The sequence below is a fragment of the Bufo bufo genome, chromosome 3 (assembly GCF_905171765.1).
Source record: "Bufo bufo chromosome 3, aBufBuf1.1, whole genome shotgun sequence".
In the NCBI taxonomy this organism is placed as follows: Eukaryota; Metazoa; Chordata; class Amphibia; order Anura; family Bufonidae; genus Bufo; species Bufo bufo.
Window position 1 is genome coordinate 644,213,730 of NC_053391.1, and position 16,343 is coordinate 644,230,072.

The window sequence follows — 16,343 nt, forward strand, 5'->3', positions numbered from 1 at the left end:
TTGAAGAACAGTATGTTTTGGACGGAGAAAGCCTGACTTGTTTACCACCTAAACCAGACAGACTGACCTTTTGGATGTCTGGTTTACCTATCTTATTATGTCTGAAGACTTGTTTTTGTCTGGAAAAACTGCGGTGTCATTGCCATTGAGTATCATTGAAGGTCTACTACGAGTCTATGGGAGACGGAAAGTGTAACATTGTATTTATTTGGGCTGTATTTCTCCACTCCACCCCTCCCACTAGAGGATTCTAGTTCAGCCAGAAACTGTATATAAGGAGAGCAGTCAGACCCCTAGTGTTCTGCAGTTAGGAATCATTGAATAGGAGAAGAGACTCAGCGGGACAGCTAGCTCAGACCTTTCCTCAGCAGGAGCCAGCCCTATGCCTCGCCTGTATTTACTCAGATACAGTGTGTCCAGCCCCTGCTGGATCTTTTTGCAGTAGTGAACTGTTTAACTAAGGTGTAGCATGGTCCTGCTATATAATATATCACAGGTTATTACCATAATGGTCCTTCTCGCTCTGGCCAGTTCTTTACCACTCCATTAAAGGGGTTCTGCAGTTTTTTAAAACTCATCAGCATCTGATCGGCGGGGGTCCGACATCCGGGACCTCTGCCGATCAGCTGTTTGAGAAGGCAGTGGCGCTGGCAGTAGTGCCGCGGCCTTCTCGCTGTTTACCGCAGGCCCAGTGACGTCACGACTAGTATCAATGGCCTGGGCGCGGCTAAGCTCCATTCAAGCTTGAGGAGGAAGCAGACGAGTTGGCTCCCCAGCACCTGCGAGGAGGAGACCCCCTCTGGCCCACCTCCTTCAGAGAGTGCAGAAAGACCCAGCACCTCTGCAGCCTTGCGTCCCGCTGCTTCGGGAGTCAATCCCCCCCCCCCCCCACTTTGCCCCTACCCAGCCAGCAAAGGAGATGCCCCATGCCTCCTGCCAAAGCTCTGGTCAATAGCCAGGCCCTGGATTATTTGGCTAGAGCCCGGAAGGAGGACCAGTTTTATTTATATGCCAGAAGTCTGGCACCTTATTTGCGGAGTTTGCCTCCAGACCGATTGCTGAGAACAATCGGAATCGTTCTTGAGGCAGCCACTGCGCCAAATGATCAGACAGACATTTTTGTGGCCCTGGAAAATTGGCACACCCATGGGCACATGTCTGGCCCCTGCAGCACTCCAGATGGTGACCAAAATGGTCGTCAATGCGCCTTAAAATTTCCAGATGGCAACAAGACTTTTTAGCCTTGTTGCCATTTGCGACTTGGCTGCCGTGCTGTAGCTGAATATTGCGGTGGGGCATGGGAGCCAATAATTCTTTGCCCCTCCGCCGATCACCTTCGCTACAGGCTACAGACTTCATTGCTGTGAGTCCTGGTCTATTTGGTAGTGAAATCCCAGCGCAGTCGGTCGTGATGACATCATCACGCTCGCCTGTCCCGGGACGCACAGCAGTGAGGGGAAATTACTTCTGTGGAGCATATTTCTACTGTGGGGGCAGTGGGGGGAGTAATTACTATGTTTGGGGAAATTACTATATGGGGCAGTGTGGGAGAAAATTACTCTGTGAGGGGGGAAGTTACTACTGTGTGGGCAGTGTGTAGGGAAATTACTATGTGTGGACAGTGTGTGTGTGTTTGTGTGGGGGAATCTAAGGTTTTATTATTATTACTGGGGGGCACTCTAGGTGGCATTTATAATTGCTGTAGACACTATAGGGACATTATTTCTAGTGGGGTCACTATTTTTTCAGCAGTATAGTACTTTGGGCATTGGGGAGCACCACGGGCACAGTATTGGGAGTGGCAGCAGGATGGCATTGTTGGGACACCTAGGATGGGTGGGTTTATGGAAAAATTGAAAAATCAAACGTGTCTGTAATAAACTCTGTAGAGACGAGATGCGGCTGAAAGACATTGTCATGGAGGTCTGGGTCAAATAAAGGAGAAGAGGAAAGAGAAGGTCTACATGACAGGAGATGTCACTGGATGTAAGAGGTATGTGGTGCTGTATTCTCCTATATGTAGAGCTGGCTCATTACTGTGACCTGCGTCTCATCTTCTCCAAGTCTTTTTTTATTTATTATAATTATATATATTTTCAATTTGGCTCCAAAAATTTTCAGTTTAGGGCTCTTTCACACCTGCGTTATTGTCTTCCGGCATAGAGTTCCGTCGTCGGGGCTCTATGCCGGAAGAATCCTGATCAGGATTATCCTAATGCATTCTGAATGGAGAGTAATCCGTTCAGGATGCATCAGGATGTCTTCAGTTCCGGTACGGAACGTTTGTTGGCCGGAGAAAATACCGCAGCATGCTGCGCTTTTTGCTCCGGCCAAAAATCCGGAACACTTGCCGCAAGGCCGGATCCGGAATTAATGCCCATTGGAAGGCATTGATCCGGATCCGGCCTTAAGCTAAACGTCGTTTCGGCGCATTGCCGGAGCCGACATTTAGCTTTTTCAGAGTGGTTACCATGGCTGCCGGGACGCTAAAGTCCTGACAGCCATGGTAAGTGTAGTGGGGAGCGGGGGAGCAGTGTACTTACCGTCCGTGCGGCTCCCCGGGCGCTCCAGAGTGACGTCAGGGCGCCCCAAGCGCATGGATCACGTGATCGCATGGATCACGTCATCCATGCGCATGGGGCGCTCTGACGTCATTCTGGAGCGCCCCGGGAGCCGCACGGACTGTAAGTATACCGCTCCCCCGCTCCCCGCTCCTACTATGGCAACCAGGACTTTAATAGCGTCCTGGGTGCCATAGTAACACTGAAAGCATTTGGAAGACGGTTCCGTCTTCAAATGCTTTCAGTACACTTGCGTTTTTCCGGATCCGGAGTGTAATTCCGGCAAGTGGAGTACACGCCGGATCCGGACAACGCAAGTGTGAAAGAGGCCTTAGAAGCCAATGGCTCCTGTTTATTTTTTTTGGTCTGGAGCACTGCCCCGCCCCAATGGCCATTCCACAGGGGTCACAGGGTCCACCACACTTCCCCAGTAGTAGGGAACATTATGGCCTACCAAGTCAGCCATATGGCCAACCATATCAGGCCCAGACTTCCTATGGGCAGCCTGTCCTCTCCTCATCCGAGGCTGGCCCATCTGTGCACTCTGGCCCCCCTTCACAACCCTCCTACCATGGCCCACAGTTTCACGGTCCCCCATCGCCACCTGGCCAGTTCTTGAATTTGTAATTTTTCTTTTGTATATTTTATATATGTTATTATAAAAAATAAAAAAAATGTCAAGTTTACTCACCTGTGTTTTATTAAACAGAGTTTTATTTTCATGCATTTTATTGTTGTCTTTATTATATACAGTGCATAATGATATTTATGTAGCACAAACACATAGACCACATTACTAATTGTAAACGTTTAATATACATTAATATAAGACAAATACACTTATACTATATAAACATGATTTCTCAAACCTTTACTCACACAAAAATTACTTTGGTTATAAACTATATCAAAAAATTTTAAAGCTTTATTCAACATATTTTTATTTATAATACATATCTACCAACAAAAAGGTAAAAAAATATAACGTCCATTAAGCACATGATACTGAACACAATACAGATGGAGTTTAGTCACATGACACCTTCTATCTTCATTTACCAGGACCTGAGCTGACGTCACCACGTGGTGAGCGCGATTACGTAATCAAAGGTCCTTTTGCAGGTCCTTCAAGAAGAACAAAGAAGAGGATCCCGGCTGCGCGATCAAGTGGATGAGGTGAGTAATGTTTTTATAATTTTTTAACCTTCAAGTAACATTTTACTATGTATTCTGTATTAAAGAATGCTATTATTGTCCATTATAACCATGTTATAATGGAAAATAATAAAGTAAATGGGGACCCGGGTCGCTCATCCCTCATCTCCTTAGCAACCATGCGTGAAAATCGCGTTGCATCCGCACTTGCTTGCGAATGCTATGCGATTTTCACGCAGCCCCATTCACTTCTATGGGGCCTGCATTGCGTGAAAAATACAGAGCATGCTGCGATTTTCACGCAACGCACAAGTGATGCGTGAAAATCACCGCTCATCTGCACAGCCCCATTCAAAATCTGGCGCCGGCGCCGTACCTGTCTTGAGTCGGAGCAGGCGCACTGAGGGGAGGACGCTCGCTCGGCCGCTCCTTCCTCAGTGCGCCTGCGCCGGGTGTAGATGTGACGTCACCGGCGCAGGCGCATTGAGGATGGAGCGGCCGAGCGAGCGTCCTCCCCTCAGTGCGCCTGCGCCGACTCAAGACGGGTACGGCGCCGGCGCCAGATTTTGAATGCAGACAGGGCCAGCAGAGAACGAGCGCGTCAGCTGGCCCTGTCAATCAACATGAGGAGGGGGCGTCTTTATGAGAGGAGGATGCGGCTGCTACCAGCAAGTAGCCACCCTACTTGCTGGTAGAAGGTAATTTGCATATTATAAAAGTAAGTTTTTTGCAGTATCTACTGAACCAAAATGATTAATTACATTATGTATGGATAAATCGATATAAGTACCCCAAAAAAAAAAGAATTGGATAGAGCTTTAGCTGAAAACCGAATAGTTTCTGCTGAGTGAATGGGTCCGGATTCAGTGCGGGTGCAATGTGTTCACCTCACGCATTGCACCCGCGTGGAAAACTCGCTCGTGTGAAAGGGACCTTAAAGTTGTAGGATGATGCTGTATAGGCCTCCCTGCATCGGTCGTGCACATTCTAACATGTCTGCAATAAATGCATTTTAATAGACCAATTAGGCCTTTCTTATCAGTCTGTTTTCTAGCTCTCTAGACACCAAGAGCATTTTTATACCACTTGGCCTACACGGTGTTCCATGGTCTTGGGGGTGAGCCACTATATACAATTTTGTTTTTTAAACAACTGAGCAAGCCATAGTATGCTTATAGTAGTCTTATAAAGTAGCTGTAGATCGATAAGCAGTGAGGGGGAGATGCTGGGGTGACCCCTGGCTCAGAGAGGAGATACTAGTCCAATTGTTGATAGGAATTCAGGACTGTTAAGGGCCAATTTTTGGCCAGATGATTGCCGACAAGGGTTCATAGGAAGGCTCGTTAGCGATTATCTGGTGGTGTAAAGGTTCCGCCAATTACTCGATTAATGAGTGAAATGCTTGTTTGTCAGGTAATCCTGAGGATAGGTCATCAATAATTTAAATTAAATTAAAATCTCGAAAAAAAACCTTAGGGTCAGTGGCGTCGCCAGGGGGGGGCCAGAGGGGGCCACGGCCCCCCCTACATCATGCTGTGCCCCCCCATGTGCCCCCCCAACTAAAATGCCCCCCTTCCCAAGTGAGCCGCCGCCGCCGCCGGGCACAGGGAGATGAGCGCTTCCATTGCGCTCATCTCCATTGTAATCTGCCTGTGCCAGCGGAGGTGCAGGGGAGGGAGAGGCGTGTCCCTTCCCCTTCCTCTGATAGGCTGCAGGCACTAGGCCGGCAGCCTATCAGAGGCCGGCGCAGGCGGGGCGATGACATCATCGCGCCGCCTGAGCCTTACAGCGCGGGACACAGGAAGAGTCTGCATCGCATCGCATCGCTGACACTGAGGTAAGTATAAGTGTTTTTTTTTTTTGTTTTTTTTTACAATAGTGTTACTGGCACATTGGGGGGGCTTATTACAATGGGGGGGGGCTTATTACAATGGGGGGGACTTAATACTGGCACATGATAATGAGGGGGACTTAATACTGGCACATGATGATGGGGGGGACTTAATACTGGCACATGATGATGGGGGGACTTAATATTGGCACATGATGGGGGGGACTTAATACTGGCACATGATGGGGGGACTTAATACTGGCACATGATGGGGGGGGCTTAATACTGGCACATGATGGGGGGGCTTAATACTGGCAAGTAATGGGGGGGCTTATTACTAGCACGTAATGGGGGGGCTTATTACTGGCATGTGATGGGGGCTTATTACTGGCACATTAGGGGGCTTATTACTGGCACGTGATGGGGGCTTATTACTGGCACGTGATGGGGGGCTTATTACTGGCACGTAATGGGGGGCTTATTACTAGCACGTAATGGGGGGGCTTATTACTGGCACGTGATGGGGGGCTTATTACTGGCACATTGAGGGACTTATTACTGGCACGTGATGGGGGGCTTATTACTGGCACGTAATGGGGGGCTTATTACTAGCACGTAATGGGGGGGCTTATTACTGGCACGTGATGGGGGCTTATTACTGGCACATTGGGGGGCTTATTACTGGCACGTGATGGGGGGCTTATTACTGGCACGTGATGGGGGGCTTATTACTGGCACGTGATGGGGGCTCTTGTTACTGGCACATTGGGGGGCTCTTGTTACTGGCAGTGGCACGTTATTGAGGGCACTTATTACTGGCACATTATTGGTGGGCACTATAGGGGCATCTACTGAGGCCACAAAGAAGGGGTGTTTTATATGGGGGGATCTGTACAGTAGCATTTTATACTGGGACACATTATGGTGGGTACTATGGAGAAGAGGAGACAGGAGTACTATGGAGTCATCTACGGGGGGCACTAAGAAGGGGTATTTTATACTTGCAAATTATGGGGGACACTGAGGGCATCTACTGGGGCACGATATATGGGGCATTTTATACTTGTACATTATGGGGGGCACTAGCAGGAAGGGGGGAGAGGAGCACTATGGAGGCATTTACTGGGGGCACTATATAGGGGTATTTTATACTGGCACATTATGGGGGACATTAGCTCAACTGGGGGCATAAGGGGGTATGTTTTGCACATTATAAGGAGAATTATTTCTACTGGGGGGCATTATGGTGGGTTTTATTACTCCCCCATGGTATGACCCCCTAGTAGCAGCACCAGCCTCTCTCTGCTCTGCTATCCCTCTGCCCCTTCTCCAAATCCTTATTATGAAATCTTTCTCATTAGGATAAAACACAACATCAGCTCCGCCGAGCCCCCGGCCAAGTGTTGAAGTGGCGTCCGAGATCCCCAAGGGCCAAGCCAAGTAACTGTAAGTGTTCATGTGAAATATGTTTATTTTATATATGTACACTCCTGTGAGAGGCGGGGAGGGAGATCTGTGGATGACACTGTTATAGGGAGGGAGATCTGTGGATGACACTGTTATAGGGAGGGAGATCTGTGGATGACACTGTTATGGAGGGGAAATGGGGATGACACTGTTATAGGGAGGGAGATCTGTGGATGACACTGTTATAGGGAGGGGGATCTGTGGATGACACTGCCATGGGGTGGATCTGTGGATGACACATATAGCATAAGATGCTATATACGGTATGTGGCATCCACAGATCCCCCCATGGCAGTGTCATCCACAGATCCCCCTTTCTATAAAAGTGTCATCCACAGACAGCTGGACTTTTCTTCCCTGTTGCGGTTTTAGGTATTGGGTAAAGTATTGCAGCATTTCTAAGCGTACTTGTGTAAATGTATCATTGTTATAGCTGCCCCCCCTACTTTTGTCCTGGCCCCCAGTGTGCCCCCCCAAAATTTGAAAGCTAGAGACGCCACTGCTTAGGGTCCATTCAGACGTCCGTAGAATAGATCCGGATCCGTTTCGCAATTATGCGGAACGGGTGCGGAACCATTCATTTTCAATGGGGCCAGAAAAGATGCGGACAGCACACAGTGTGCTGTCCGCATCCGTATTTCCGGTCCGTGGCTCCGCCAAAAAATAGAGCATGGCCTATTCTTATCCGCAGCTACGGACAAGAATAGGAATCCTCTATTAAGTGCCGGCAATGAGCGGTTCTCAGTGTTTTGCGGTTCGCAATATGCGGACCGCAAAACACTACAGACTTCTGAATGGACCCTTTAAGTATACCGGTAGAAGGAGAGTTTTTAGGAGGGAATACTTCTCTAATACGGTGTCTGATGCAGCGTGCGCCATGTTTTTCTCTGTCAGCTTTTGTATTAGGGCTCATGCACACATCCTCCAAATATGGATGCCGCCTCTGTGGGTTCCGCATTTTGTGGAACGGAACATCCGGCCCACAATAGAACAGTCCTATCCTTGTCCCTAATGCAGACAAGAATAGGACATGTTCTATACTTTTGTGGGTCCACGGAACGGACATACGGATGTGAATAGCACATGGTTTGATGTCAGCATCTTTTGTGGCCTCATTGAAGTGAATGGGCATAAAATATGTTTGTGTTCATGATTAGTCGTATAGAAAAGACTTCTATATGAAACCTGAGACATACAGAGGTACACAATGTCCTTTTAGCTCACGTACAAGCGCATGTTACAGCCATACTTTGGCAGTCATTGCAGTCTAACGGACCCCATTGTACCTCAGTATATCTCCAGTTTTATACAGAGGTACAATAGGTCCATTAGACTTATATGGGTGCGGTATTATGGAGGTTGTTCATGGTCATATACACCTTTGTATATAAACCTTCAATCTAATATGTTATACGCATGTAGGTAGAAAGCAAACTATGCAAAGAGGTTTTATGTCTTAGCTTCATTTCTCCTCATTGGTCTAGTGTTAGACTCCACTCTTTGTGTTGTTATCACATTTGGCACACATTTTCGTTATTAGGTAACCAATCTATCATTATAATTTCTCTTGTAAGCAGATCAGGCCAAAGAGGCAACAATATGTTACACTCTTAGGTGTTAGTTTTATTTGTAACTGACAATTTATGATTGACTAAAGGCGTCCTGTGTATAGCGAGAGCGCAGTATTTTACTACCGCCTCGTACTTCATTGCATTGAGGAAATCTTATATTTGTGTACGTCGGACATCATAGGCCTGTTTATTCAATAGTCTTTTCTTGTAGATCGGAGCTGGACAGGCGTTTCAGGACTGATTACATAACAGTAGTAAACCAGTAGCACCAATGATTTTCAGCTCTCTGGTTCAGGGTGGGTTCACATCGTGTTTTATGTGAACGTTTGACGTATATGTTAGACAAAAAGGATACAAAAATGCAGCAAACCACGTTTTTTTTATTTTACAATGGAACTCTATGGTGCCACTGTATGGTATCTGTCAGAGGCATCTGTTTAACGTATACGTTTTTTGTGTACGTTAAATGGATGGGAAAAACGTGATTTGAACCAACCCTTAGAAACACATTTTTAAATACTGTATTAGGGCATTCTCAGCTAATAGAAGGGAGTCTCGTATTTGGGGGTCCATAAATTATCTAGAATGAGAGCAGCATCTTCCCCTCTCTCTCACGAGGACCCTACACTTATGTACAGTTCACAGACAGCCCATTGATCCTGTAGGCACCATTTAAAGGGGTTGTCCTATTACAACGTATCCCTTTTCCACAGGATAGGTGATGTGTCTGATCGGCGGGGGTATAACCACTGCAGTCTGCATTTCAGGCAGCCCCATGAAATTAAATGGTGCAGTAGCACTCTTACATGTCTCCTGCTCCATTGGGGGAACACGTGTCCCGTCCTCCTGATCGGCAGGGGCCCCAGCAGTCGGACCTCCTCTTCTTTATCCTACGGATAGGGGATAAGTTGTTGTAATGGGACAACCTCTTTAATGTACACTTTCTGTTGTGTTTCCCCAGATTACAGCTGATCAGGAATGGGGGATCTCAGCAGTAGGACCACCTGTGATCAGAGAGATGACAGATCGTGGAGAAGACTTTAAATTCCCTGTGGCATCCCTAATGTAATGTAAGCATACGTACACAGGAAGCATACATAAGAATTGCTGTGTATGCGAATCTCCGACTAAGGCTACATGCACACGACCGTTCCGTTTTTTGCGGTCCGCAAAACATGGAAGCCGCCCGTGTGCCTTCCGCAATTTGCGGAACGGAACAGACGGTCCATTGTAGAAATGCCTATTCTTGTCCGCAAAACGGACATGAATAGGACATGTTATATTTTTTTTGCGGGGCCACAGAACGGAGCAACGGATGCGGACGGCACACGGAGTGCTGTCCGCATCTTTTGCAGCCCCATTGAAGTAAATGGGTCCACATGCGGACCAAAACAACGGCCTTATTAGTGCAGGTTTGCCATTGGTGTATGTACAATCCTCAGGCTACAAAGGGGTTAACCGACTGGCTTGGTGAGTCTTCTTTTCACGCTAGGCTTCTGAAGAGTTTTTTCCTTACAAATAATTACAATAAAATCCCAGGTAGAACAATCCTGAGACACTGTGTCTGCCATAACAGATGTGTATGAAATGAAGGCGGAGCGCTGGACTAGATATCAGCAGCCAATCAGCGTGCAGCTTTTATGTCTCAGGCTGGAGCCTCGCAGGACAGCCAATCACAGCAAGGGTTGTATGAGACATCAAGCAGGCACCAAGTACATAGTGTGGGTTGTGACACACTGCTGCTAGTCTAGTACTGGCTGGATCCTTCCTGAAATCCTCACTTGTAGACAAATCACGCAGCCGCTGAACATGACTGACCCAAAGGAAGGGAGTGTTGTGATTATTGGAAGGTAACTGATATAAGGCGTGCTGCTAGAATAGCAATTCCTGCGGGCATTTGTTTTACATTTGTGTTTGCATAGTCGATAGAAAAAGTCAGCAATTTTAGTTTTTATCAGCTGCTGTAGAAATACAACTTCCAACATTGACATGCTGGGGTTTGTAGTTCTACAGTAATTGAAGTGCAAGAGCCTGTTTATTCCCAGTGTCGGATATTCTGATCTCATATTTAACATATGACGGAAAAACAAATTATGTCAATTTACTGTACCTGTAGAATAGAGATGTTATGGAGGCGTTTCAATAGTTATTTCTGATTTACGGATTTCATTATTTTGGACTAAATATATTAAAATTTTATAGATTATACAGAAAATGACATATTGCTTTTAAGCGACTCTTGTGATTCTTGTTAGTTTTGAGCCTGAAGTTTCCAAAATTGTCCCCATCCCCCTCCAAAAACAGGAAGCAAAGAGCTGATCCTGGATAACCTTACACATTGAAGTTAAATGTCTGTGTCTTTCTAAACACATGGGTTTCAGGAACACATCCTCTGATTAATGCTATTCAGCAGATTTAAATAATAACACTGGTAGATGAGGAAACTGCATAAATAGCAATTGCACAATATGTTTTTGAAAAAATGTTTTTATTGTGTTCATTCCTTTATTTAAGCATTCCCACTTTAAAGGGGTTATCCAACACCCATAAGGCCCCCCATATGCACGGCCGCTGCTGCATCTCCCCATTGCGCAGATGAAAACATCCGGCAAGGGGGGCGCAGCCAACAGCAAGCCGCGACGGGAACGAGCCATCCTAGCATGGCTGTCCCCTGAACCCCATCCCCCCCATCACAGGATGTTTTCATCCGCGCAACAGGGAAATGCAGCAGCGGCCGTGCGGGCATCAGAAGCGACGTGGGTTCCTGGGAGCGAGGTAAGTACAATTTGTGTGAGGGGCCCGGGCATTTACGGGGGTATTATAGGGGTTGGATAACCCTTTTTAAGCGTGCGAGACTAAGAAAAATTCACGCTCCCTGGTACCACCCCTATGTGTAAAGTAATAAAAAAAATAGTCGGTTATAGTATACTCCATAGTGAGAATATTATACATAACACTACACTCATTGACAAAAAAAAAAAGTAACACACCCAGATAGAAATGTCGAATTGCTGCAAAACTCAGCATGCAGTTATGTCAGGCAGATATGTAAATTAATACAGGTGTTCTTTGATTAGACACTGGGTCTTTGCACAAAAGGGCGTAAAAGTGCTTCCCCCGCTACCCTACAAAAAGGCTGCCAGAGGCTACTTTTGGGTATTGTACCTCTTGGTGAGGGATTGTTGACTCCTAGACATGCCTGTACAACACACTCAAAGACATTTCAGAGGGGCTGCATTATTGGACTGAGAAAGGCAAGATGGTCATTTTAACGAATTGCCCACCATTTAACCTGTTCTAATCTAGCTGTTAGGAGGTATTGGGAGCAGTGGTTACATGAGGGCACGCACATGGCAAACAGGCTTTGGATGGCCCAGACAGATCCACCAACACGCATAAGCCACTCTAACAGTTTTGTTGTCTACCATCCAGACATAGGTGGTACCTTCATTACTCACCCCTGTCTTTCCCTGGACTGTTTCCAGGCACTTACCAGAAGGACATTTGGGGTCATGGCACCCTTATCAGTTATGAATGAGAAACCTGGACTTCTACAGAACGCAACCATATCGTCTTCATAACAATGAATCCAGGTTCCATTTGGGAACACAATGGTCACGTTCCAGTATGGAGGCCTCATGGTGAGTGCTTCAATCCTGCCTTTGCTGTGTGACGACACACTGCCCTATCTTCTAGTGTGATGATCTGGGGGGCCATCATATATGACAGTGGGTCACCCCTAGTAGTGATACGAGGAAAAATAACAGCTCAACGATATGTGCAGGACATCCTGTGGCCTCTCATGGCAGGGCTTCTAACTGGCATTTTTCAGCAGGGTAATGCTCACCCACATACAGCAAGGGTTTCCCAGGAATGTCTAAAATTGAGCATTTATGGTGATCTGTACTTTTAATTGATACAATTTTGGGGTATGTACGACTTTTTTTTTTTTTTATTCACGGCGAATTGCGTTAAAAAACGACTACCGGTATTTCCTGGCTACAGAGAGCCTTTATAGTAGTATAGAACACTGTGCCTTGCAGTAACACGCATAGGGAGTCTGCTTTGGTAGTGAAATAATACTGTGAGTCAGTATGACATGCAGATGACAGGCGTCGCTCTTTGGCCTCATGCACACGACCGTTGTGTTCCATTCCGCAAAATGGGGTTCCGTTGTTCCGTGATCCGTTTCCGTTTCCGTGTGTCTTCCTTTATTTTTGGAGGATCACCAGACATGAAGGAAAGTAAAAAAAAGTCTAAGTCAAGTTTGCCATGCAAATGATAGGAAAAAAACGGACGCGGATGACAATCTTGTGAGCCTCCGCGTTTTTTCATGGTCCCATTGACTTGAATGGGTCCGCGAACCGTTTTCCGTGAAAAAAATAGGACAGGTTATATTTTTTTGACGGACTGGAACCATGGATCACGGACGCGGATGACAAACGGTGCATTAGCCAAGTTTTCAACGGACCCATTGAAAGTCAATTGGTCTGCAGAAAGTCACGGAAAACGAAACAACGGTCGTGTGCATGAGGCCTTAGGCTGAGTTCACACGAGCGAGATTTCCACGCACTGAATCTGGACCCATTCATTTCTATGGGGCTGTGCACATGAGCTGTGATTTTCACCCATCACTTATGCGTTGTGTGAAAATCGCAGCATGCTCTATATTGTGCGTTTATCACGCAACGCAGGCCCCATAGAAGTGAATGGGGCTGAGTGAAAATCGCAAGCATCCGCAAGCAAGTGCGGATGCGGTGCGATTTTCACGCATGGTTGCTAAGATGACAGTCTATTCACTGTGTTATTTTCCCTTATAACATGGTTAGAAAGGAAAATAATAGCATTCTTTAATACAGAATGCTTAGTAGGTGGTCAATTGAGGGTTAAAAAATAAAAAATAATTAACTCACCTTCTCCTCTTGATCGCGTAGCTGCCGGTCTCTTCTTACTTCTTTAAATCATGAGCTGCCGGCTAAAGGACCTGTGGTGATGTCATATCACATGGTCCAATCACATGGATCATGTGATTGGACCATGTGATCTGACGTCACCACAGGTCCTTTAGCCGGCAGCTCATGATTAAAGAAGTAAGAAGAGACCGGCAGCTACGCGATCAAGAGGAAAAGGTGAGTTAATTTTATTTTATTTTTTTAACCCTCAATTGACCAACTACTAAGCATTCTGTATTAAAGAATGCTATTATTTTCCCTTATAACATGGTTATAACATCTACACAACACCGAATCCAAACCTGAACTTCAGTGAAGAAGTTCGGGTCTGGGTACCACAGTCAGTTTTTTATCACGCGTGTGCAAAACGCATTGCACCCGCGCGATAAAAACTGAACAACGCAACGCAATCGCAGTCAAAACTGACTGCTTGGGTACCTACTCGCGCGGGTTTGCCACAACGCATACGGACCTTATCCGGACACGCTTGTGTGAACTCAGCCTTAGAATCACTGCACACTTCACTTATTTGGGCAGTCATGCGGCCAAAACTGACCAAATAACTCAAGTATGAACTCAGCCTTACAGGTCGATGTTAGCATCAAGAAGAAGCACACTTCTTTTCCACCGTCGTCAGCTGATTCCACATAGATGTCTACAGAACCTGTTCTATTAAACGCTTATACAAGTAGAGCCCCCCGAGTGGAGAGGGTGTCAGCAGTAAGTTTGTGTTGACGTCACTGATTATTTTGCCCTTCCTCTTATCCGTCAGAACAATAACCCACGAAAAACGGATCCTGTCTGTGGAGCATCCGCCTTCATTTGGTCAGTAATCCTCAGTATTTATTGCTAATGCCAAAGAAAACAGGAGTGGATCCAAAACAGAGATGACACGTGAATGGAATATTTGCATATCATGCCAATTCTGATGGGACCATACAGCCTTACAGCTTCTACACAAACAGGATCCGTTGTGCGTCTCATTTTTCTTTCCTTCTGACAGATCAGAAGAAGAGTCAAATGAATGATGATGTCAGCCAGGCCGGAAAAGCAAAATAGTGGCCCAGTCATGAAGTGGGGAGGGTGGGAACAGCTTGAGAAGTCCACAGAGTGGCCCTAGGACATAGTGGTGAGGTGGAAGCAGCATGAGGAGGCCACAGAGTGGCCAAGTGACAGTGTCTGGAGGTGGCGGCAGCATCAGGAGGCCACAGAGCGGAACAATAACAGAGTGTGGAGGTGGCGGCAGCAGCATCAGGAGACTGCAGAGTGGCAAGATAACATAGTATGGAGGTGGCAGCAGCATCAGGAGACCACAGAGTGACCCGGTGACAGAGTGGGGAGGTGAGTGTCAATACCAGTACCAGCTGAAGATGGTGGGTAAAAGAAGGAGCACTTGGCATCAGATGTGTGGCATCAGGCGGGTGGCAGCATCAGAATAGTAGCTGAGGCAGATAGCCAGAAGAAATCAGTCTCTTTTGTCATAGTGTTGGTGTGGCACCATGGATGATCTAGTCTGATGCATCTGGCATTGGTGGGTGGAAATCCTGGCTGATCTATGCCTGATTCATCTTGACAAAGGTCATTCTCTCCACATTTTGGGTGGACAGGAGAGTTCTTCTTGGGGTAACTATGGCCCCCCGCCGCAGTAAACACCCGCTCTGATGCCACACTACTGGCCGGGCAGGACAGCTTTTCCAGTGCAAACTCTGCCAGTTGCGGCCACAAATCCAGTTTGGATGCCCAGTAGTCCAGCGGATCTTCAATGTGGGGTGGCAGGGTGCTGTCCAAGTATGCCACCACCTACTGGTTCAGGTCCTGCTCCAGGTCTAGCTGCTGCTGACTACATAGGATGTCTCTATAGTAGTTCAGTTTGTCCTCCCTCTCAGCGGGTGTAAAAAAAAGGCCCCCTTTTTGGACTGGTAGCGAGGGTGCAACAAGGTGGAGAGCCAGAAGTCATCCCTCTGCCGAATGGTGACAATTCGGCTGTCACTACGCAAGCAAGTGAGCATGCATCAGGCCTTTTGTGCAAGTGACTCAATAGGGACTTCCTGCCTCCATCTCCACTGCATACTGCCATGGTGTGTCTCGTCTTCCTCATCGCCCTGTAGCTCCTCTGGCTGCTCCTGCTCCTCCTATCCTGTCACCTGTGTAGAAAAACCACCCATTTCGCTACACATTGCTTGTGCTCCAATGTCCTCCTCCAGTTCAGCCCCCACAGGGCTCATGTGGCCGTGAGATCTAGGCGCCACGTCCTGACCAGCCAAATTTACCAGCATCTGTTCCAGGACATGAAGCAGTGGAATGATGTTGTTCATCCCGTAGTCCTGGCGACTGACAAATAACGCTGCGTCCTCAAAGGGCACGAGCAAATGGCAGGTGTCAAGCATGAGCTGCCACTGGCTGACATTAAAGTTACATAGGGGAGTACTCCTGTCCGCTTGGATCATCAAGAAATTGTTTATGGCCTTTATCTGTTTGTATAGTTGGTCCAACATATGGAGGGTGGAATTACAAAAGGTGGAAACGTTGCATATCAGCCTATGTTGAGGGATGCCGTTCTGCAGTTCAAGGAGGGTGTGCTTTGCGGTGTACGAGTGGCTGAACTGCATGCAAAGTTTCGGATGTCTTGGAGATGGGTGGAAGACTTCAGGAACCGCTTGACAACCAGATTGAACACGCGTGCCCTGCAGGGCGCATGGCTCAGCCCTCCTTGACGCAGCGCCGACACTATGTTCTTCCCATTGTCGGTCACCATGGTTTCCGATTTTGAGCTGTCGCGGAAAATGCCAGGATTCGATTTCTTGAT

At 47.0% G+C, this 16,343-nt stretch overlaps 1 protein-coding gene across 1 annotated transcript in view; it reads left to right on the forward strand.

Moving 5' to 3' along the window:
- Positions 1–10,285: 10,285 nt before the first annotated feature.
- The window catches only part of CRYL1 (crystallin lambda 1), a 234,080-nt gene continuing 228,022 nt past the window's right edge, over positions 10,286–16,343 (forward strand). Inside the window, exon 1 of the mRNA XM_040426222.1 lies at positions 10,286–10,435. Coding sequence (XP_040282156.1) covers positions 10,395–10,435 — 41 coding nt within the window. The 5' untranslated portion in view covers positions 10,286–10,394. The remainder of the gene's footprint in view (positions 10,436–16,343) is intronic.